The 24898-nt window shown below is 45.4% G+C and overlaps 2 protein-coding genes across 4 annotated transcripts in view; both read right to left on the bottom strand.

Annotated features, from left to right (window-relative positions):
* Calu (calumenin) overlaps positions 1-118 on the bottom strand; it is a 28916-nt gene extending 28798 nt beyond the window's left edge. For 2 of the 3 annotated variants that reach the window (XM_041675647.1, XM_041675648.1), the window contains exon 1: positions 17-118. The gene's annotated coding sequence lies outside the window, so the exon portion shown is untranslated. The remainder of the gene's footprint in view (positions 1-16) is intronic. The other variant, XM_041675649.1, reaches the window with a different exon arrangement.
* A 9333-nt stretch (positions 119-9451) lies between these two features.
* Fam71f1 (family with sequence similarity 71 member F1) lies at positions 9452-24571 on the bottom strand. The gene is made up of 6 exons (XM_041675384.1): positions 24326-24571; positions 22917-23104; positions 19918-20170; positions 16978-17099; positions 13491-13528; positions 9452-9651 (listed from the first exon to the last, which is right to left on the bottom strand). The coding sequence occupies exons 1-6, from the start codon at positions 24569-24571 to the stop codon at positions 9452-9454; spliced, it is 1047 nt and encodes a 348-aa protein (XP_041531318.1).
* Between the last annotated feature and the right edge of the window lie 327 nt (positions 24572-24898).

Genomic DNA, 24898 nt, shown 5'->3' with positions numbered 1-24898 from the left:
GCACCACGGGGCTTACCTTTCCTGGGAGCTCCACGCCGCAGGATACGGTGGCCGAAGCTCACCCAGGGACTCAACTCCCGCGCACAAGCACCGCCCAACCGGAAGGGGTCCATCGCCCCGCCCCCATCCGCCTGGTCGGCGGCCTCCCTACCAATCACCAGCAAGACCGCTGAAGATGCGTAGCTTTTCCGCGCTGCCATTGGTTCCACAACAGCTCGGCCGTGATTGGCTTGAAAGCGCCACGTCCCCGCGAGCGCGCCGAGTTGCGTGGACCGGATTCCCGCCCAGTTCGGGTCGCCCAGCCCGTGGCTACTCTGAGTCCCAGTTCTGTGCTCTTGGGCGTGTGGGCGCGGCCCGCTGACCGTGGCCCCCCTAACCGCCACGTCCGCATTCACGACGCACGGAGTCTGCTCCCAGGGCTTCTAGGGTTATTCTGATAGCTTTCTTCCTGCGCTCAAGCCCCCGGGGCCGGAATAATAAATACCGCGGTAGCATCTCCACCCGCGGTGAACTAGCCCAGCTTCTGGCTCTTGAGGGTCCCGGTTGATCTACTCATCAACAGCCCTGCCAACGTGTACCTTTCAGCTTCATTTCCCACCCACCACTCTCCTTCGCATCTCTGCCCAATCCATCACGATCCCCGCCTTCCCCGAAAGCCTTACATTTCACATCCTTGTGGTCTTTGTTCACAAAGCATCTTCCTCTGCCTAAAAGAAGTGTGTGTGTGTGTGTGTGTGTGTGTGTATATATATATATATATATATATATATATATATATATATATATATATATATATATTCCAGCTACTGAAAGCCATTAGTCGTGAAAACGTCATGAAACAGGTTGCTATCCTGGAATGTCTTAGAGCTGGGTAGGTAGTGAAATCGCAAGGCTCTAGGTCAGGAATCTTTCCTGGTCACAGTAAGCAAACAAGACATATTTACTTTCCTAACAGTTTTCATTTTCAGTACACAACCAGGTTTGGCTAATAACAGCACTTTTCCTTGCATCTTCGCTTAGATCAAGTGCTAGGTTAGGATTCGCTGGATTTAAGCATCAGGAGCTCCCAGTTTACAGTCCAGATCCAAATGCTCAGTAATACTAAATACATTGTGTCACAGGCCCCTGATTGAAAAGAAGCCCAGGAAATTAGCAATCTCTCTCCTCTCTCCTCTCTTCTTTCTCTCTCTCCTCTCTCCCCTCTCCTCTCTCCTCTCTCCTCTCTCCTCTCTTCTCTCTCTCTCTCTCTCTCTCTCTCTCTCTCTCTCTCTCTCTCTCTCTCTCAAGGTGGGCAGGGAGAGTTTGAACCTAGACTTTGCCTGGGACCCTATAATCTACCATTGATCTATAACAGCCCCATTACCTAGTCAGTGTCAGGAAATTGAATGTATTCATTGAGGGCTACTATATTTTCAGTACATATGGAATGAATAGCATATAAAGCTCATGAAAGACTTAAGAAAGCAAATTAGCTTAAGATGAAAAAGGCTGGCAACTACTGCTTGGGGCATTCAAACTAACGACTCAAAACACAACTCCCATCTCAAAGAGAGTTCATTCTGGAGACAAACGTGAGTGACCATGACCAGGAGACCAGATTAGGCTACCCCAAATTCCATGTACCAATGTAGTAATGGTTTGATGAAGGAAACTATTTACTATTACCTTGGTGGAAACACCAGAGAATGGGTTACAGCCCTCAGGTATTACCTGATGACGCCCTTAGCTCTCGAGTTGTGAAAGCTAGCGGTTCGCTAAATCAGTACATCCCAAGGGAAACTAGCGCTCCGCTTCTACAGTCCACATGATTTGTCTAACGGTCTTGAAGCTGTTAGGTTAGTTACAGAGGCGAGCAGTAGACAGCTCTTAAATAAATGGACACTAAGAGGGCCAAATATGGTCCCAAATAGTTTGCAAGGGTCTAACTTCTCCACTTCACTTCTAACAAATCTTGGAGAAGGCTCAGTTTGAAAGTGCAGCTGCTGTCCCCGCCAGCCAAGCTACATATTATACATGGGCAGGGACACATAGCACTTACTAAATATTACTCATGTTCCATGTTGCTGGGAAATGCGTTCTAGCCTCTGAGGTAGATGAGGCTGGATAGTAGGAAGGACAGCAATCTTCAGGAGAGGGGAACAGCCTGTTTGAGCCCTTAAGGAAACAACTCTGGATCAAATCATGAAAATCTACTGGCTGTTCTATTCCAGACCATTTTTTAAAGCCCTCTGTATTTGATATGTGACTTATATTAAGAGTAACACATCAAAAGTTAAAATAACGAAGAACATTGTCTGGGCCAATAGCATGAAGGAAATGGGCATTAAAACAACAAAATAACTTTTTAAAGCTTTTTAAAAATATTTATTTATTTATTACGTATACAATATTCTGTCTGTGTGTAATGGGGGCATCAAACCCCATTACAGATGGTTGTAAGCCACCATGTGGTTGCTGGGAATTGAACTCAGGACCTTTGGAAGAGCAGGCAATGTTCTTAACCTCTGAGCCATGTTTCCAGCCCCCAACAAAATAATTTTTAAAAAAACAAACAGAAAGCCCTAGATTGACTATATATTTGCCCTAGTGATTACAGTTACTTATACTCTGTGAACTATCTTATTTATAATTATAGTATTTAAACAAACCTATCATCTTTGAAATCTAATGGGATTTTTGTATTATTGTTTTTGTTCTGGCCATCTTAATTCCATAGCTATAACCTTGGGTGGAGTGGCTGACTCTAACTCTAGGAAAGATTGATTTTTAATATTCAAGTTACCATAGCTCTTATTTGTTGGCTACTGGCCAGATCTGTTTTATTATATTGGCATTAAGCTAGATTTAGTAGAGGAGACTAAATAGAAAGCAACACTGTAAAAGAAATTAGATACTAATATAGCATTCCTTTTAACTTTCTTTTAACAAGATTGTTTCATGCACGATTTACTAAACAATGATAGAAGCAAGAGATTAGACTGTTAGAAATTAAAATTTAATTGGAGGATGTAGCATAAGAATAAAATGCTTGCCTAGAATGCATGAGGGTCCTGGGTTCAATTCCAAGCACTACCCCCATCACCCAAAAGTCAGAATGTTACAGTCGTTATAGGCATAGCTAAATCTCTATTTTAATGGCAGAATTGGAAATGGGACTCTATAAGGAGTCACTATAGTTTTGTCTATCTCCTTTTTGTTAGCAAAATATAAATATCATTTAATTAAAAACCCAGTTTATTGTACTGTAGAACACCTTAAATACCCATTTAATGAAGAAACTTCAGCACTCAACATCATGGATGTTGTAGTTATTAGAGGTTGTTGTTTTTTGTATAAATTAATGAAAAGAATTCACCAAATCAGGTATCTCTAGCTAGAGTTTTTTTTTGTTGTTGTTGTTGTTTTTTTTTGGTTTTTTTTTTTTTTTTTTGGTTTTTTGGTTTTTTCGAGACAGGGTTTCTCTGTGGCTTTGGAGCCTGTCCTGGAACTAGCTCTGTAGACCAGGTTGGTCTCGAACTCACAGAGATCCGCCTGCCTCTGCCTCCCGAGTGCTGGGATTAAAGGCGTGCGCCACCACCGCCTGGCCTCTAGCTAGAGTAAATGGAGGTAAAGTTACTCTGTTCAACATCTGAGTGTATTGTAGGGTCTTTTATAATGTTTAATTGGTTGGACCTAGTTAATTTTTTAAATCACAAGTTTATTTCTTCTGGCTGTAGGAAGTCCTGTGAGGAACAAGTGCCCTTAAGCACTGAGCCAGCTCTCCAGCCCCACACTTGAATCTTCTAAACATAAAAACTAGTTTTCTGTATGGCAGGGGTTCTGGGTAAGCAAACAATCATAGCTAAAAAGCAAATAAGCACACAAGATTAATGACTTTGTAAGTTCATTAAAAACCAAAAGTAACACTATTTTATTGCTAAAGAATATACCAAGTGAAATACTAAATATCAAACTATTTTGAAAACACCTAATTATGAAAGGATTTAAGAATCATAAAAATGGCTTCAAAAAGCAAGGACTGTGTTTTTATTCTTTTATTAAATGAGAAAAAAATTTACTTTTATATTCTATGTTTTCCTACTGGACAAAGCCTTTGCTTTTTAGATATCCATTGCCTGAATAGTAATTTGGGATATTCCTACTAACTACATATGATCATGGAAGTCATTTTAATGGACAAATATTTTAATATTAATTTTATTTATAAAATTTGGCCCATTGGATTGAAAAATAGCACCAATAAAATGTCAAAATTAACTAAAGCTTTGACTTTCTCTTAAGGTTTACTCATTTTGGAAAAACATTCTTTTTTATAAAATAAGTACTTTGTCTTAACAAAATGGCTGTCTAGACAAGACCTTAACAATGGCACCAGTTGACATGGCAACATGGGAATCTCATAGATAAGATTTGTACATGTTTGGGTCATATTCATTCTCCTTCCTTACCCACCTGACTTTGCCTTCGTTTCCCTCCCTTCCTCCCTCTTTCCTTCCTTCTTTTCTTTCTTTGTAACACACCCATGTTGGGTGCCATTCTGTAGTAAGGAGCGTGGTGTGTGTGTGGGGGGGCTTGTTCCGTTCAGCTAGATCAACTTTAAGTTTTATTTTCGCAATCTTTCTACAATATAATCCAATCTTTTAAAATTATTATCACACATTTCCACTTTGGAACAACCTTTGTTTACCATACAAATTCCTTTCTCAACTAAAGCATTTTTTTCTTTAACTTTTTTAAATCAAACATATATCTGATCTATAACCATTGTATCTCCTTTTCTAACTTAGTTTTTGATACTTAGCCAATTATTGTTATTTTAAAAATAAAATTTTTAAGAACAAGTTTTAATCAGATAATTTTCAATAAAACCCCAGAAGGCTGTACCTAAAATAAGAAAACATATACATGGGGTCACAGTTAGCGTCAGCTATAGACACAACCCAGAGTCACTTGGGAAGAGGGAACTCAGTTGGGATATCACTTACATCAAACTGGCCTTTGTGGAGTAGTTTTTGAATCGATAATTCATGTAGGAAGTCCCAGTCTACTGTGGGGAGTGCACCCCCTAGGCAGAGAACCTGAGCTGTTTAAGAAAGGTAGTTGAACAAGCTAATAAAGACTGCTCATGCATGGTCTCTGCTTCAGCTCCTGCCTTGGCTGCACTCAGTGATAGACTGTAACCTATAGCTAAGTAAATCAGTGTTTATCATAGCAACTGAGAGAGAGAGAGAGAGAGAAAGAGAGAGAGAACATAAATATAAAATTGAAATAAGTTTTCGAGTTAGTGACCGGGATGAAAGAAATTAAGGTGGCACTCAAAGCTTAAATGTTTGGGCTATGGCTGTGGGTCAGTGGTAGAATTGCTTGCCTAGTACACACAAGGCCCAGAGTTCAAAACCCAGCACAGCAAAATGAAATCTTTAAAGAATGGTCCTGGTTCCTGGATGCAGGAAATGAGTGGCATGGTGAGTTGAGGTGATGGAAAGAATCAGAGGCTGGTGGAGGTACTGGAGTCTTTGTCCAGGAGGGAACTGTGTTTTCTGTCCTGCTAGTTCCCGCAATTGTTAAATCCCAAAGAAATCACACAGAAGTCTACATTAGTTATAAACTGATTGGCCCAGTATCTCAGGCTTCTTATTAACTCCTATGTTAGCCACATGGCTCGATACCTCATTCAGCGAGGCAGTCATATCTTGTTTCTTCTGTGGCTGGGCCAGGACTGCAGAGGAATGGGCTTTCCTCTTCTCAGAATTCTCCTGTTCTCATTGACCCGCCTCTACTTCCTGTCTGGTTGTCCCGCCTATACTTCCTGCATGGCTACTGGCCAATCAGCATTCTGTTAAAATACAGTTGACAGAATACAGGCCATTGTCCCATAGCAGAAGTGTTGGAGCCCTTCCAAGAGAGAGGAAAATTAAGACCGAATTAGGAAGTAGTCAGTAAAAGAAGAGGTCTTAGGAGTGGCACTCTAAGACATGATACCACTAGGGCTGGAGGGATGGCTCAGAGGTTAAGAGCCCTGGCTGTTCTTCCAGAGGACCGGAGTTCAATTCCCAGTACCCACATGATGGCTTACAACCACCATGTATGTAATGAGCTCTGGTGCCCTCTTCTGGTAATGTAGGCAAACATACAGACAGAACACTGTATGTGTAATAAAAAAAAAAACTTAAATAACAACAATATTAATAAAGAAAAGATAGGGGCTGGAGAGATGGCTCAGTGGTTAAGAGCATTGCCTGCTCTTCCAAAGGTTCTGAGTTCGATTCCCAGCAACCACATGGTGGCTCACAACCATCCGTAATGGGGTCTGGTGCCCTCTTCTGGCCTGCAAACATACACACAGACAGAATATTGTATACATAATAAATAAATAAAATGTTTTTAAAAAAAATAAAGAAAAGATACCACCAACTATACTCAAGGCCTACTTGCCCATTCTGTCTCTGAGAACCTCACGTCTGGTCTCTGGTCTACTGTGGGTAGGCACGATGGCTTTGACTGAAAAGGCTGATGCTCCCCTCTGAGTGTCCTGACTCTGCTCCTGTGGTACGAATGAACACCCCACAAATGAAAGAAGTGTTTTCTGTGTGCCAGGCAATGCTCTGGGCACTGTGGATGCAGTGGTAAACAAAAGGGGATTGAGTTCATGGTGCTTATATTCTGATCTGTAGGAACAGGTGAAACAGTCAGTCAGATTTTAAAAAGCCGATAGAAGAGATGGCAATATATACAACGGAGTGAAATAAAGCAGAGAAGGCAGCAGGAGTGTTGATGTTATATGGGATGGCTAATTTAAGGAGCACTCAAAAGGTATGCCAAGCAGGTTTGTCCATATTTCAGGGACTGTCAACCCAAAAGAAAGTGTGCCAGTTTCCCAGACTGTCTCAGTACCTAGTACGTTTGAACAACAAAATGCAAATTCACCTTACCTTAACACTTTGTCTTCCAATCTCCTGGGAAAATCTGGTTCTAAGAGGGGCTGGCGATATAATTCAGATTGTGAATTATGCTTGCCTAGCATCTATGAGGCCCTGTATTTGGTAAACTTGGAGTAGTTGAAAATGACTGTAATCTCAGCATCCATGAAGTAGCATAGGTGAGATCTCGCCTGCCCCTCACTGAGACAGGGTTTCTCTGTGTAACAGCCTTGACTGTCCTCAAGGCTCACAGCCGGGCCTCAAACTCACAGAGATCCACCTGCCTCTGTCTCCCAAGTGCTGGGATTAAAGGCGTGCACCACCACCTCCCAGAAGAGACCCTACCTCAAAACCCAAACAAAAGCTTGTTCCTTAGCTTGCAATCCACTGCCGGGTGAACAAGCCTGAACTGGGCACTAGGCAGAGAAGAAGGATGAAGCTGTTCCGGAGTCATCTGAGCAGAGAGGAAACCACATCATCTGCTTGGTTTATGGCTTTACTTTTTAAATTAGATAAATAGATGCTTGGCCGGGTATCTCTCAGAGATGTGCTTCTTGTGTAGTTCTCTTCATCTTTTCTCCCGGGTCTCTCCTGTTCAACTTGTGTTATGACTGTTCTTCCTGCCTCTCTTCTCTGACTCCCTCGTGCCAGCTTCCGCTCTGATTTGCTCTTGTCCACTGTTCCCCTGGGCTTGCTCCCCTCGCACTGTTCTCCTGGCTCGTCTACCTGCGTGGTGCCATGGGATGCAGGTTGCTGTACCCTCAGGCGGTTGTGAGAAGACGTGGAGAGGCTGACAGGATGAAGAAGCATTCTTCTCGGAGCTGCAATAACTCGGCTTTGCTCCTAGTGGCCATTTCCTCCTCCCTTCTGATCAGGTAGAGTTCCCAGAAACTGAATACTGAAGAGAAGTGATGGTGTGGACTGCACAAAGTCTCCCCAATGGGAAAGGATCCGTCATATAGAGATTCCTGTGAATGTCGGACAGAAAGTGGTCAAACTCATATAGGTTACCAGAAACACTCTTCTGTGAACGCACAGACACAACGATAGCCCTTTGTCTCTGGGGATTTATCTCCTGACAACTCTAAACTTTATAGATATCATTTCTTCTGATATAGACAAATTAAACAAAGATTAATTCATAGGCATGGCACGAGATTACCAACATGCCTAATAATTAAATCAAACAATTGTGATCTAACAAAAGTTATGGTGGCTATGGTTTCTCTCTCAATATTGAATCTCCATTTAATTTTGGGGCTGTATGTGGTTGTGGTTAACTGAAACCTTGGAAAGTGAGGCCACGGGGGGGGGGGGCACTTGTTCTTATTTACATTTTCATTTTGAATGTATTTAATTACTTGGATGGGGGATCCGTGCACGTGAGTGCAGGTGTCTGTGGAGGCCTGAGGCATCAGATCTGGAGCTGGAGTTACAGGCAGTTGGGAGTCACCTGAAATGACTACTAGAAACCAATTCAGGTCCTCTGGAAGAGTCGTGTGCATTCTTATTCTCAACTGCAGGATGACCGCTTTGGCTCCTACTTACATTGAAAACTTTTCAGTTATTAATAAATGGTCTTTTGGAAGAATTTCACGAATTTTCTTTCATATGATATTATTTTGTTGATGCTATCTAAAGTTTTACCACATTTGCTTGTTTTGTGTGCATATTGTAAGAAGATCATGAAAGTAGAAAGGGATCGTGGGGAGGCAGGAAGAAGAGCAAAAAGATAGAGCAAAGCAATGTAGGTGACAGGAAAGGGATGGGGACCTGCAAGAAGGGAGCAGTGGGAATAGCGAGGGCAGCGAGGGGGGACAGGAGAACAAAATATAAGGACATCTACTTAGGAAATGCCAGAGTGACTGCTTGTACACTGGCAAGAGAGCCACTACGGTTTATCTGAGGTGTAATCATTACTAACAGAAAACAAGAAAAATGCCATAGTGAAACCACAGCTTGGTGTGTTAACTTAAAAATTACCTTAAAAATAAAGATTATTTTTTGCAAATACAAAAATAAGTATTTTTATTTTTATGAATTAGAAAAACAAATCAACCCACCCTCTTTAGGACTGCCAGACCCAATGCACAGAAGGTGTTTCACAGTGCTTGTTGAATCGATGTAGGATAGATGGGGCACCTTGGAGGGGGAGAGGCTGGGACCCAGGGAAGTTTGTCCTCACTCAGCCCTTCAGTCCGGCTCCTCGTCCCTTTACTACCCCACCACCATTAGCTAGGAAGACACCAAGAGCTCTAGGGAAGGGGAGGGGAGGAAAGAGCCACAGGAGCTGCTGAGCTCCAGGAGAAGGGCCTCTATCCTCTTACACAGCAGGAAGAGAAGGCCCCAGAGCACCAGCTGAATGGTCTGCCCTTCAGTGCCCTTCAGTGGTATCTGGAGATACCACACTGTAGAATTTCACTCATTATTATCGAGGCAGAGTAAACAAGGGAGAAGAAGAGAGGAGGGTAAGGTTACTGTGGCCAGCAACCCATCCTCTTCACACAGCATTTGGAATCACCCTGAGGACCCTAGGACACAGTCCTGTTTCTGACCACCGTACCTCCAGTCAGGGACAGCCGAGGCCTGCTGGAGGCAGCCAGAGTGCCGAGGAGTGAGAGGGGCTGTGGCCCAGAGGGGTTCTCTCTTTCCCACTCTCCGTAAGTCAGCGCATCCCTCCAGCTGAGATCGCGAGTACAGGGGACACTGTCTTCACTGGGAGTAGCTTTCCCTAGTCAAGAAAAGGAATATATTTGCACTCCAGCCCACAAAACACTCTGGAAGCTAACAGCTAATAGTTGTGGGGAGAGGAAGCCATCATATACGAGATCTGTTAGACAATTACACATTCTTGCTTTTATCATTGGTGGTAACTCTCCCACAATCCCCACCTTACAGATAAGAACTCTGAGGTCCACAGAGGCTGATTGATTTACTAACGACCATATTATCATGAGGCAGAGTCAATATGCAAAGCCAACCAACCTGATTTGAGAGTCTGTGTTCTTAACCACTAACTACATCCTGTTGAGTAAAATTGCGGGTTTACTGAGCTAATCTCCCCAAGGATATATTCAGTTGGCTAAACTGACAATGGCCTTGAAACCAGAAGAGCAAAGCCAGAGCCTATTCTTAAACCCTTTGCTCCTGGCTATTCAAAATGTAAGTAAAACCTTGGTATCAGTGGGGATCATATTAGAAATACCTGATTTCAAGTCCTTATGTCCGGGTCTAATGAGTTAGAAACAGCATTTCAACAAGACCAAGAATTGACTTGTGCACCTGCTAATAGGGACACACAGGTGAACTTTGGGCTTCTGGTTGTCTCAACTGCATTGCAATCCCCATGCCCAACCGCTGGAACTCTTGTGCAGTCAAGGTTGGTCTTGAGCTCCTGACTCCTCCTCTCCTTGCCTCGCAAAGGCTGGGATTACAGGCATTCACCACAATGTCTAACTAAGTGTGCATGTGCGCATGAGTGCCTCCATGCATGTGTCTGTGTGTGCATACATGTGCATGCATGTGTGCCTGTGTGAGTACAAGTGAAGGAAGTAGTCTCAGAAACCGGAGCTCCCCTGGGAGCTGGAGTTACAGGTTCTGAGCTACCGAACTGGATGCTAGGAACCAAACTTAGATCCTCAGGAAGGGCAATATGCATTCTAAACCCCTAAGACAATCTCTGAAGCCCCATGAGTTCTGAGGGTCAAATTCTGACAAGGCAAGTACTTTACTGGCTGAGTTATTTCCCTGCCCTTCTCGTTATTTTAATCCAGAAGTTCCAATAGAGGGTTTAGGACATGGCTCAGTAGGAGATAGTAAGGGTCCCAAGAGCCTGGCATGTAGCTTCCCTTTTCTGGCCAGTACTTGACCCAGCAAGAAAACAAGGTCCAAAACACATCCCAACGTGGATCATTAAAATCAACCTAAGAACATTTCAACATTAGATATTCTAAAATTTCTTTTGGTGTTGTCCGAGGCTCTAGTAAGATCCTATGTAGCCCAGGCTATCCTGTAACTTGCCATATAGACCAAGCTGGCTTTAAGCTTGAGATATTTCTCCCAGCTCAGCTCTCCAAGGTCTGCAATAACTGGTATGCACCGCCACACCTACCCAGATATCCTGAAGTTCAAAACCTTTTCTCTCCAGGCCCAGCACTCATTGGAAACATTCTTGAATATTCTGTTTTCCTTGTCTCTAACTTCATAAACTATTTTAAAGTGTGTGTGTTTGCGAATGTTCTTGAATGCGCTATAAAAACAGAAAAAATAGTTGACATCGTGTCAAAGGTCACGGCATGTGGGAAAGCAGTCCCAGATGGGGAGGAAGCGAGGCTCGGCTCTCTTGTCAGGACGCAGGAGCTGGCAGCCGCCACCTCCATCTTCAGTGCCCACGAGAGCCTTCCCTTTGGTACATCTTCCTTGCCCACTAAGCTTGAGGATATATGCTGCACTTCTCTTTACAGGGTATATTTAAAAATTCAGACTTGGGGCTTCTCTTGAAAAAAAAATCCAGAGTAGCTGATGATAACAGACTACGTGCCAGCATGGCGGCGATTAGTCAAAGTCTTAGCTAGTACCGCCACTGTTTTTGTTCCTCCTGTCTCCGCCGCTCTCGATCGCCTCTTAGTGTTGAAAACGGGTCAGTTGCCAGCAGTTGTTTTGTTTTCTAGCTTTAGTTATGTTTTATGTGGTGTGACTATTTCGCCCTCATGTAAGTCTGTGTACCACATCCATGCCTGGTGCCCATGGAGACTGGAAGATGGTGTTGGTTCCCCCAGGACTGTTGTGAGCTGTCATGTGAGCTGGGGATCGAACCTGGGTCCTCAGCCCAGAGCAGCCAGTGTTCTTAACCACCTAACCATCTCTCCTGCTCTACCAGCGGTTGTTTTAAACATCAAGGTGAGAGCCAACCATTCCTTTTGCCCGCATTCCCTCAGACCTTTATTTATTTATTCCACCTTTAGACATGAATTTGTAAAATGTTCTGATTTGGATCCTAGTTCTCCTAGGATCTCCAACCTCCTCCACATCTCAAAATATAGCATGATCTAGCTGTCTCTGAGCCACGATGGAGAATTAATTTGTCAATGATCTTAGGTACTGATATTTATTGAACTCTCGTTGTGTCCCCAGCTCTGCACTTGTGCTGTGGATGACTTAGAGGCATGCACGCAATTTAAAATTCATTAAGAAATAGGCCTTATGCCTAGAAGAGAACCAGAAAACAGTGTGAGAGGTTAGGACGAAAGCCGAGTCTTGGCAGGAACATGTGGGGTAGGATTTAGGACAGCTGGGTTTAGAGCAGCTCCTCGGGGGAAGGAAGTGAGTGTGGGATGACTAAGGTATGACAAATTGTGTGGGTAAAATTGGACTGAAACAGATGTGGCTGGGGTAGACATGAGGCAGGGAGCACGTTATCAGGGGAGACAGGAAGGATGGAGAGGCTGCTGAGGGACCACATCCAGAAGACTCGAGATAGATTAGAATTTGGCAATAGGGAAGCAGCTAACGCTTCTAGAACGTCACAGCTTCTCACATGGCCTCACCTACTCCATCTGTCCTGGTCCTATCATATATGGCAATACCCTGAAAGAAGTGAAGACCTCTCCACCTTACATATCTCTGGCACCCCAGCATGAACTCTGAATGTCGTCTAGAAAGGAGTTTCTAGGATTTTGGTATGCACCCGTGTGATGTCACCCCCCTGGGAAAAGGCGGTGTGGCACGTAAAGAGCCTCTGGTGCGTGCTTTTGAATATGTCAGTCAATCAACATATTCAATGGATGCTGCAGATGTGAAGGGAAAAGTACCGGCTAGGGTCATGTGTGGAACTGGAAATCAAGAATAAAGAAGCGCCGGGCGGTGGTGTCACACGCCTTTAATCCCAGCACTCGGGAGGCAGAGGCAGACGGATCTCTGTGAATTGGAGGCCAGCCTGGTCTACAAGAGCTAGTTCCAGGACAGGAACCAAAAAAAAAAAAAAAAGAGAGAGAGAGAATAAAGAAGCATCTCAAGATGGGCGCACACCTTTAATCCCAGCCAGCACTCAGGAGGCAGAGGAAGATGGATCTCTGTGAGTTCGAGGCTAGCCTGGTTCCAGGACAGGCTCTAAAGCTACAGAGAAACCCTGTCTCAAAAAGGAAAAGAAAGGGGGGCTGGAGAGATGGCTCAGTGGTTAAGAGCATTGCCTGCTCTTCCAAAGGTCCTGAGTTCAATTCCCGGCAACCACATGGTGGCTCACAACCATCTGTAAAGACGTCTGGCGCCCTCAACTGGCCTTCAGGCATACAGACAGAATATTGTATACATAATAAATAAATAAATATTTTAAAAAAATTAAAAAAAAGAAAAGGAAAAGAAAGAAGAAAAGACTAAAGAAACAGATTAATAGAGCTTGGTGCCAAATTGATTTTGGTGACCAAAAAGCCCAGAGAGTTACCCATTATGGTGGGGGAGCCTATGGTTCTCCTGATGGCATCCAGAAGGACAGAGAGGGCCTTGTGAGGGATCTGAGTCTATGCCTACACAGCAGCCAGCTCTCCCAGCATGCAACCATGTGTCCTTCCTTACCTGCGTTGGTCTTGTTGATCTGAATCTTCTTGCTCCTCCTGGAAAAGATCAAAGTTAAGGAGAACATTAAATCAGGTGGGGTTTTGTGAGTTGTTTCTTTGTTTTTTGAGACATGGTCTTATCATAGTCTTAAATTCACTATGGAGCTGAGGACGATTCTGAACGCCTGACCCTCTTGCCTCCTGAGTGCTGGAATTATAGCCGTGCACCAGCGTGCCTGGTTTATGCAACAGGACTGTGGGTCAAACCTTGGCTTTGTGTGTGCTGCCGCAAACACTACACCCTGAGCTACATGCTCTGTCCTGAAGTGACATTTCAAAGCTTATCCCTAGTTAGGGATTTAGAGACAGATATAAATATGGCCAGCTGTGGCTACACTGGGTGGGTGTGATGCATACTGTTTCCAGAAGAGAAAGGGGAAAGAGGAGGTGGGATGGAAGGAGGTAGGGACCAGAGCCCAGGGCTCTGATATGTCTGAGGAGGAGGACCGTGGCCCTATCATGGAGCTTGTATCTCCGTCATGCAAGCTCTTTACTGTTCGGTGGCAGGTTGCTGCAAGTGAGCAAAAACCGGTAATAACTGCAACCAGCCTGGAAGGTGCCTGAATCTGAAGCATTAACACGTGGAACTTTGTTCTGGGAAACCAAAGAAGCTACTGAGATAACATGGAGGCAGAAGTGATACTCTCCACTCTTCTTTTCCAAATCTCTCTGACCCATTTGATACAGTCAGTCCAGACCAGTTGAGCTGCTTCTCTGGTCTCTCTGAGTCTCTTCTTCCCTCCCAATCAACTGTCAGCCTACATCTAGAGTGACCTTTTCAAATGCAAATTTTATCACAGCACCTCCAGGCGTCAAATGCAGCAAAGGTTCCCTCCCACTGAAAGTAGGAAATCCTCCACACAGCTTCTCCCCCTGCCTGGTGGGGCTTCAGCCTATTTCTACCTGTTCTCTGACCCAAACCAATCAGGTTTCTTCCTCTGGACAAAGCCTCAGTCATTTGTTTTTTCAACCTTCCTGGCTCTCTACCTCCCTGGTTCTTTTTGTCTAATGCCTATTTCATTTTAGGGGCTTAGCTCCCTCTAACCTTCCAGAATGAAAGACCAGAGATTGGTGGTAGGCCCCCTAGGAACCCCACTTCCCTTTTCCTTTGGGGGTAGAGCATCTAATTTTGTGAGGAATTGCTGTTTTAAGACAGTTTAGTCTAGGTTGACTTCAAACTCACAGGAATCTTCCTGCCCCAGCCTCCTGAGTGTTGAGATTACAGGCATGTACCACCATCTCAGACTGAGGACACTTAATCTGTGTATCTAAAGGAGAATGTGCTTCTTAGCCTCCCCTGCAGCTAGTTTGGTCTATGGGACTGAGTTCCAGCCAGTAACTCAGAATGCAATATGTGCAAAAGAGTCTGTGGTGATTTGAATGAAACACACACACACACACACACACACACACACACACACACACACTCATAGGCTTGAGTATCTGAATACTCAGTCCCCAGTTGGTGACCCTGTTCAGAGAGGTTTAGGTGGCGCAGTCTTGGGGAAATGTGTCACAGAGCGTGGGCTTTGGGATTAAAATCTTGTGCCACTTCCAGTAAGATCTCTTTGCTTTGTGTTTGCATTTGACAATGTGAGCTATCAGTTTCCTGTTTCTGCTGCCACGCCTGCCTCTAGTTGCTATGGCTCCTAGTCATGATGGGCTCTTGTTACTCTGCACTCATAAACCCATCCATACCTCAGTGCATCTAAGTTGCCTTGATCGTGGCATTTTATCACAGCAATAGAAAAGTAGCTAATACAGTGTCCTATAAATAGTAAACTATCTGGGGATTGTGGTCATGCCTATACTCTCAGGCAGGAAGATCCCAAATTCTGAGCCAGCATTGTCAAGACAGACGCTGTTTCGAACAAACAAAAAAACCATGGTAGCCAGGTAGTGTGGCACGTGCCTGTCATTCTAGCACTTAGGAGAATCAGGGGTTCAAGGTCTCCCACTAGTTACTTAAGTTTCAGGCCTGCTGTGATTGTATCTGTGATTGAGTAATTTGACAGTTGAAAACTTTTGACTGTCCTGGAACTAACTCACTTTGTAGACCAAGTTGGCCTTGGATTCACTGAGATTTGCCTGCCTCTGCCTCCCCAAGTGCTGGGATTAAGGGTGTAAATCATCACGGCCCAGAATATGACATTCTACATAACCATTTTTTAATTACAGTTTTCTGTACACAGAAACAATCTTTTATACAGTGACAATCTTTTGACAAACTGTTCAATCTTTCCCAAGACCATTAGTAACACACATTAATATTTCTTGAGATAGCACTCATATCTGCTTCTCCATCTGACAGAGAGCATGCTAAAGGCGTGGTACTTATGAACTCCCAATCCCAACAGTATCCAGATGCGGCTTTCTACTATCTTTTAGGTATTACAGAACAGAAAGCTGGGGCACCAGTCTGAGAGCCTTCAACCACTCAGAGAGACCGTCTCTAGGCTCTCTTGCTTTTCAGCTTCCCACCCCAACACTATTCGGTTTGCCTCTGAGTTACTCTAACTGGTTCCTATTATGATAAGCCCCTCCTCGTGGGTTGATAGACAGCTGAGTGGTAGAGCCCTTGCTTAGGAAGCTTGAGGCCCCAAATTCAACCCCCAAGCTGAAGGGAGGGGGGTATCTCTTCTTCTATGTGTCACCAGGAATGGTGGCCCAGATTTCCTTCTAATTCCAGCATTTGGGAGGGAGAGGCAGGAGGGTTGGGAATTCAAGATCGTTCTTGACCACATAGGGAATTTGAAGTCAACCTGACTTAAAGCAAAAAAAGTTCCTTTTCTTTGACACTTCAGTTTTCTCTCCTGGTGATATTTACTAATTCAGTTTTTGGTTTTCTTTCTCTGTTCGTAGTCCATGCTAGTCTGGAACTCATTCTGTTGCCCAGGCTAGCCTCAATTTTGAAAGAGTCTGTTTGCCTCAACCTCTTTCTCAGGGCTGGAACGACAGCAATGGGTCACCACACCGGACTTCCTGTCTCCCATATCACACTGAATCATCTGTACTACAGGGACATTTCTTCAGGCATGGAGAAGACAGGCCTGTATCCTGGAGCATCCCAGGAGACAACACTTTAGGAACAACCTCAGGAGCTCTACGAAGTCCAAACAGAGGCCCAGTCAATGGGGAAATGAACCCAGGACACAGCAAGGTCTAAAGCAATGCAGTATGCCTCTGTAGAATTAGATGCTGGGTTAGGATTTAACTCTCCTTCTCCCGTGCCTGTTACTAACTCATTTTCATGCTGAAGAAGTATTTTATTTCTACACACCTCCTCTGGAGTCAGGCCTACCTCGCTTGCTGTGTGGAGATAAAGGCAATGACAGGAGGACCGTCCTGAGACTATCACTCCCTGACTGTCACGTCCCTGACTGTGCTCCTTCACCCAGGGTCTCGCTGCTGGGGTCTTCCGGGTTAACCTGATTTAAATCATGTACCTGTACTGTTTCCGCTGATGCAAATCGGCAAAGATCTGAGAGAGGGCCTCACTCTCCCCCTTGGCCATCAGCTGCATGAGGCTCTCGCTGGGCCGGGGACCTTGAGGTTTCTTCGGCACTAACTGTACAGAGAAGGAGCAAGCAAAGCAAGAGGTTAAGCCAGGCTGGCTTCATTTTCTTAGAACCAGGGCTCTAAAGTCTGAAACATCAGGACCCAACCATTCCCATGAGGCAGCCATCCCGGCTTCACGGGAACGAATCTCTTGGTTGGTAGCTAACTATTTGGTATAAACGTCCTTTGGTGCCTTAAAGGTGCAAACATATAATTAGTATCGTTAACTTGCTAATATGAATTTTAATACCTAGTGCTAATTGCTTTATATTTAAATGTATATATATATTATGAGAAATTCATGCTTAAAAAAATGAGTTCCTCTAATAAAAGTCCTCTACACAGCTGCTTTGTGGGTAGGTACTGTACTTGAACCTGCACGAATGAGTCCACACGTAGCGGCTACAGGTCAACACTGAGTGTTTTCCTCCATCATTTTCCACCTGATATTTAAGACAGGCCTTTTGCTGAACCTGGCTCTCACTGACTCCACCGAATTGGCTGGTCAGCGAGTCCCAGGGATCCTCCCCAAGGGGGCCAATCAATCACCTGATCATCAGATATCTCTCAGAAAATCTGATGCACCTAAAGACATACTGAGGAGATGGGAAGAATGGCATAATATGCCATTAATAAAATAATGTGCTTTTCGTTCCTTGAAGCCCCCTCCCATACAGTTGTTCCCAGAGCCTCACTATTAAACCTTCTCTTTTTTCTGTGCCTCAAAAACTGTAGCTCTTCCTTTTCTTGTTTACCCCCTTTTCATATACTGCCCAAAGCAAAAGCACAAAGCTCAGTACTTGGGCTTTCTCAATGTTTCTCTGAAGACTCTACCCCATGGCCCATTCTTTTTTTTTTTTTTTTTCCTTTCAAGACCGGGTTTCTCTGTAGCTTTGGAGCCTGTCCTGGAACTTGCTCTGTAGACCAGGCCAGCCTCGAACTTACAGCCTACAACCCATTCTTCTTTTTTGCTTCCTATTTATTTATTTATTTATTTATTTTTGGCTTCTTTGTTATTTTTATTTGAGGGTTTTATTGTTACTATAGGGACAAGGTATTCTCTTCTGTCAGGGCACAGGGTGACCTCAAACTTGTTGTTACAACCTATTCTTAAGTTGCTTGCCAACTTCCCTTGTTGAACACTCCTGATATCTTGGACTGTAACTCAAAGGCATGAATAAATCAGACCCTGCCTCAAACAAATACAACACCCACATGGTTCCAAGTCCATGCGTTGCAGCACGCGCCTGTACTCTAAGCACGTGGAGGCTAAAGCAGGAGGCTGGAAGTCGTAGGCCATCCTGAGTTCTGCAGCAGGATCCAGCCTCAAACAGAACTCCAACAACTACATTCACAAGGGTATCAACACAGGGAATCATGTAGGGGTACGTTTAACAAAAGGATGTTGAGGTTGGGGATTTAGCTCCATGGTAGAGTGCTTGCCTAGCAAGTGCATGCAAGGCCCTGGGTTGGGTCCTCAGCTCCTAGAAGAGAAAAGAATTAGAAAAGAGAGAAGGTAATGAAAGGATGTCAACGAGTAAAGAGCTTGATGCCCAGAATGCACGTAAAATCAGGTGCAGCAGCTCACGTATGGAACCTCAGAGTGCCTGTGGTGAGATGGGAACCAGAGACAGGAGAATCCACAAACGGTCGAGGGCCAGTTAGCCTGGAGTGCACATAGGAGAACCAGGGACCCTGTCTGAAGTAAGGTAGAAGATGAAGATTGACACCTGAGGTGAGCTGTCCTCTGACATCTACATGTGTGCCATGGCACGTGTATACTTGTACATGTACACACACACACACACACACACACACACACATCACACAGGGTGCAAGGAGGGAGGGAGGAAGAGGTGTTAAGAATAGATAACGAGCCTGGCGGTGGTGGCACACGCCTTTAATCCCAGCACTGGGAGGCAGAGGCAGGCGGATCTCTGTGAGTTCGAGACCAGCCTGGTCTACAGAGCTAGTTCCAGGAAAGGCTCCAAAGCCGCAGAGAAACCCTGTCTTGAAAAACCAAAAAAAAAAAAAAAAAAAAAAAAAGAATAGATAATGAAAACGCTAAAAATTCCCTCATGGGCTAGGGAGTGGGTAATAGTACTTGTGAAAGAATTAGAACCTGAGTTCAAATCCCTAGCATTTGTGTAAAGAGCCATTCACAGCAACACCCACCTCTAACCCTAGCACTGGGGGTGAGGGGTTGGAGAGCAGAGACAGGAGAATTGCTGGGGCTTGTTGGTCACTAGTCTAGCAAAAATCCCTCGAGCTCCAGGTTCCATGAAATACCCTATCTCAGAGGAATAAGGCAAATAGCAATAGAGGAATAGACCTGAAGTCTTCCTCTGGCTTCGGCATGCCCCTCACAGTGCATACCACCACTCAACACACACACATGCATGCATGCACACACGCACACATACAGGTATACCAGAAAAGTCTCTTTTGACCTGGCATGGTTGAACATGCCTGTAATCCCAGGACTTGGGAGCTAGAGAAAGGAGGCTCAACATCTCAAGGCCAACTTTGGCTACACAATGAGTTTGAGGCCAGCTCAAAAAAGCCAAACAAAAAAAATAAGCAAAAACAAAGGGCTTCTCTCTTGTTTCTTTTCACTGAATTGTGGCGATGGCTGATGGTTGCACAACTGTGTGCCTTTACTGGAAGCATAGTTATTTAGAAAGGGGTATTCTGTGTTTACAAATGTTACCATGTCTGGCATAGAGTTAAAGCTGAGGGCACCTGCTTCGGGCACTCAGCAGCGGCTGCTCAAATCTCCTTTCTCCAACTCTGGTCTTGGCTGAAGGATGGCAATGGGGATTTCTTACCTCGGACCTTCCACATGGGCTGCAGAGGCTCTTGGGTACCAGGCAGTGAGTGACCAGAATGCTAGGGTCCTTGGTGGTGATGGACAGACCCTTCTGGAGAATTTGAACTAGGCGGATCCAAAAGAGGAAGACAGTCTCAGGGTGGTCAGGGTGGAGCTTTAGGAAGTAGATCTTCTCGGTGACTGTCCTCAACCTCAGGATGCGTTCATGGTGGTCACAGATCTGAAGCTCCACAAACTTCAAAGGAAGAATACTAAGACACAGAAGAAGACACCTGGACAACCCCATCACTTTGACATGTCTCCTTAAGGGTGGGGGCTTTTAGAGGAAGGAAAGAGAGCTCTTGACCAGTGGTGCTAAACTCTGGGGAAAGCAGATTTCCCTGGAGCGCTTGATGCGGACTCTCAGAGACAATCCCAAAGATTCAGATTCAGTCGGTCTGGGCTGTGGCCCTGGGATCTGCCTCTCTCATACTGCCACGATTCTCATGCCAGTGTTCCCTGGGTCCCGTCACAGATGGAGCTCAGGAGTACGGTGGCCGGAGACATGAGATTTTGCCATTTCCTCCTTGAAAAAACGCAAAGGGAGCTGACCCACCTGCACAACTTGTTCATTCAAGGACCTGGCTTAGATAAGACATTAGTCACCTGTAGGGGGCAGTACTTGCTACAGGTACACCAACATAATGGAGAGCTCCTCACGAGGTAGCTCGGAGGGATGAAGGGGTTTCCTGGACCTCTGGTAACATCTAGAGATTCTTGAGATGATTTGCAGACTGTGTAAGGAAGCCTTTTGTGGAGTGAATGTCAAATATCCCCAGACTCTTACTTGTTTGAACACGCGGTCCCCAGCTAATGGTGCCATTAGGGAAGGTAGTATACGGAACCTTTAGAAGGAGGAAGTGGATCACTGGGGGCGTGGCGGGGGAGAGCGTTGAGATTTTACAGCCAGACCTCATTTCCTGTTCTCTGCTTCCTGTTTAGATGCAATATCATCAGCCAGCTTCCTGCTCTTGCTACCTTGTCTCCCCTTCCCCGCCACGACAGACTCTGTCCCGGGGGAACTGTAAGCCAAAATGAACCCTCTCTCCCCTAAGCTGCTTTTAGTTGGGGTATTTTTTTTTTTATCACAGCAACAGAAAGGAAACGGATACAAGGCCCAAGCATCAAGATGGAGGTTCTATCCCAAGCCTTATGCTACCATTTGCTACAGCTCTAAGCGGGACTTCGGCAGTTTGCTTTATAGAGGAAAACTGCAGCCAGTGACTTGTGATACAGAAATTGAGTCTAGTTAGCTGCGCACCCGTTAAATCAGAAGCGTGAAGCAGGAAGACAAGCTTGGAGACCAGCCTCCACTCCTGTCCCTGAGCTTCCCTTTGCCCCAAGTCCTTCCTGTGAAAGGCCTGTCTTGTCTCACCAGACTTGTGTGTGTTATATGCATGCATGTTTGTCAGGCGTGAGGTTACCCATGTATGTGTTTGTGTGTGGTAGCCAGGATTCAATGCCACTGTCTTCCCCTAGTGCAGTCCACTATTTAAAAAATGTTTGTTTGCTTGCTTGCTTGTTTTGAGACAGGGTCTCACTATGTAGTTCTGCCTGCCCTGGAACTCACTATGTAGACCAGGCCGGCCTAGAACCCACAAAGATCCACCTACCTCTGCCTTCCAAGTGCTGGACTGGACTTAAAGGCATGTGTCACCATGCCGTCTAAAATTTTATTTTATTATTTGTCGTTATGCATATGGGGATTTGTGTGCGTGTCTATCTGTGCACCACATGTAGGCAGTGCCCACATTATCCAGAAGTGTCTGGTGTCCTGAGACTGGACTTACAGACAGTTGTTGGCTGCTATGGAAGAGGAGCAAGTGCTTTTAACCACCGAGCCATCTCTCCAGCCCCCACCATCTTTTTAAAGGGGCAGTTGCTTAAGAAAGAAAAAGAGCACGCGTTGCTCTTACAGAAGACCTGCCAATCACAGGGTGACTCATAACCATTTATAACTCCAGGGGATCTGAGTCTTTGCAGGCACTGGGCACTTAACATGGCACACAGACAGACATGCAGGCAAAACATTCACATGCTTAAAACAAAATCAGAACTTTAAAAAATGTAAGAAAAAAGGCACTCGTGAGGAAGGGAGTGGGCTTGTGAGTTGGAAAGACAGTCACTCGAAAACTTCCACCAAAATTATTCAGACATTGCTCGTGGAATCCCGAGCTTATGGTTTCTTCATCTGGCTAGACTAGCTGGCTCGTCCCTAGGATCCACTCTCTTCCTCTAACCCCTTGCACTATCTCTGGGGTTACAGGCACACATTGTACTTGGCTTTTTGCGTGGCTCCTGATAATCCAAACTCGGGAGCTCATGCACATCATCCATCTCCCTGTGAGACATGTTTCCCCACTCCCACCCACCTGTGTTTGGGGAGGTGTGTGTGCAAGTACGTGGAGGTCAGAGGTTAACCCCAAGTCCCATTTCTTAAGCATTTTCCACCTTGGTTTATTTATTTATTTATTTATTTAAAATCAGAGTCTCTTACTAACCCTGGAACTTATTAGCTAGGCTAGGCTGGGTGGGTAGCAGACCCCAGGATCTCCCTACCTCTACCTCCCAGGTCTGCAATCACCATGTGAACCACCATACCCATTTTTTTTTAAACACGGGTTCTGGGGATAAAGTCCAGGTCTCCTCGTGTTTGCACAGCAGGCACTATGATTGGACTACCTCCCCAGCCTCCTGTGGTGCACGTTTGGAATCTAAGCACACAGAAGGAGGAGGCAGGTGGATCAAGAATTCAAGGCCAGCCTTGACTGCAGAGTAGGTTCATGGCTAGCCTGGGCCATAAAAGATCTTGTTTAAAACAAAACAACATAATAAAATTCCAAGTAACGTCACTGTAGTGACTTCTCAGCTCACCCCATCTGGAGTTTAGCACCAGGCAGCCTCCACCTCGGCCTGCCCTTTACCCCCTCACCCCTCACTCTCATCTGCATTGCTTACCTCTTCAGGATGATGCTCGGGGCTGTGGATGGTCTGTTCCATGTCTGGCTTTGCCCCTGATGCCATTTGACTCTGGCCATAAGGAGGATGTTTGGAAGGGGTAGGCAAGGCACGGAGGAGGTCACCCCAAGGGCCATTGTGTTGGAGGCTTTGTAGATTTCTTTCCAGTTTCTGCTCCCCCTTCTGACCTGCAATGAAGCCCCCGGGCCCAGCCTGAGCATTTGCAAAAAGCAGCAAGATGTTTCAGCCGAGATTCTTCACTCGGCACTGATGTTTGGTTTTGATAGCTCTGACTGGCCTAGAACTCTCTGTGCAGACCAGGACCAGAGAGATTGCCAGCCTTTGCCTCCTGAGTGTGGGGATTAAAGGCACGTGCCTCCACACTATGATAGTCACTTAGCTTCTTTGTGGGAAGAAGGCCATGCTGTGTTGTGGGAGTGTTTAGCAGCGTCCTTGGCCTCTGTATCCTGGATGCCCTTAGCAAACTAGCATCCAAATTCTGACAACTGAAAATGTCCTCAGACATTGCCAAATGTCCCTTAGAAAGGAGGACTTAAGCATTGCTTTTTGGCAAATATTTTAACCTGTATTGGTTTGAAGACTCTAGTGGGGCTTATGGATGTTTTTTAAATTATTATTATTTTTTTTAGTTATTTAAACAAGAAAAACAATGAAGCAAAACGGAGACTTACTCTATAGCCCAGGATAGATCCATTCTCAAGGGTATCCTCCTGCCTCAACATCCCGAGGGCTGGGATTACAGACTGTACCACCAGGTAGAATTTTTAAATAAGACTTAAAGGACCTACTATTAACACAGAGCAAGAAAAGTAACTTAGGGGTTCCTTGGCATCTGCTTCGTGTCTGTAGATACTCCCTTGATGACAGTTTCCTGACTTTGCTTTGAAAACAGTCATCCTCATGGTCCCTCCTTCAAAGTTCTGTCTGGCTCAAGGGGAGCCCAGGCAAGGAGATAAAAACACACCAAGTCAGCCGGGCAGTTGTGGCACACGCCTTTAATCCCAGCACTCGGGAGGCAGAGGCGGGCGGATCTCTGGGAGTTCGAGGCCAGCCTGGTCTACAGAGCTAGTTCCAGGACAGGCTCCAAAGCTACAGAGAAACCCTGTGTCAAAAAACCTCACTGCCTTAACTTGGCATCAGGTGATAGACCTGGAAATAACATAAATTAGGGATTCCAGTGCCGCATCCTCCACTCAGCAAAGGATGCCTGGCTTTTCTTGCTGTGTGTACACTTACAGGAGAAGCCCTGGCCAGCCTGTGTCTCAGCCCGCTAATTCTCCTGCATCAGCTCATCTCCCACGGCGGTCCTAAGGATAACTCTTTCGGTCCCATCTCGGGAACGGGTTTAGAAAAATCAAGGAGGGCTGTTCTGAGTCACCCAAGAGTACCTGGACAAAGTTGCTTTCAAACACCACAGAGTTAGGAAACAGGTTGAATTCTGGAGAACGAACCATCTGGCAGAGCAGTCCTTCCTCCACTCCTAGGCCCACTCCAGGGTTCGGCTCCCCTTCCACAGGCAAGAGGCCCCTGAATTTTTCCCAGGCATTCAAGGAAGGGAAGGTTGGATAAGGTCTTATAATTTTTACAGTCTTCTTCGAGTTCCACCAAGACTGTCTAGGTGGAACTGATGTCATCCTGTTTGCACATGCTCAGGGGCCCTCTGCACAGTTGTCCTGGGATCTCTTTCTTCCCTTCTGACCCTGGGCCGCTGGCCAAGGCCTGGGGGGCAGCTGGTCAGCTCACAATGATGAATGGATGACATCATGAAAAACCACAGTAGGCCTGCAAGAAAGGGAAGCGGGGGGAGCCTCCCATTTCCTCCCGAGACAGTGTTGGTCACTTATGCACTAACATCCCAAGTCCTTCTCTGGGGCCTACGTGGAACAGTCATAGAGTTTTCTAGGAAAGCCTGAGGCAGTTAGGAAGCTCCTGCTACTGCCCAGAAGGAAGGTCCTTCCTGA

Source organism: Microtus oregoni, unplaced genomic scaffold (assembly GCF_018167655.1).
Source record: "Microtus oregoni isolate MIOR12 unplaced genomic scaffold, Mior012 000026F_ref0000081, whole genome shotgun sequence".
Classification (NCBI taxonomy): domain Eukaryota; kingdom Metazoa; phylum Chordata; class Mammalia; order Rodentia; family Cricetidae; genus Microtus; species Microtus oregoni.
Note: the sequence above shows the minus strand (reverse complement) of the source record. Positions and strands in the feature narration are given on the sequence as shown.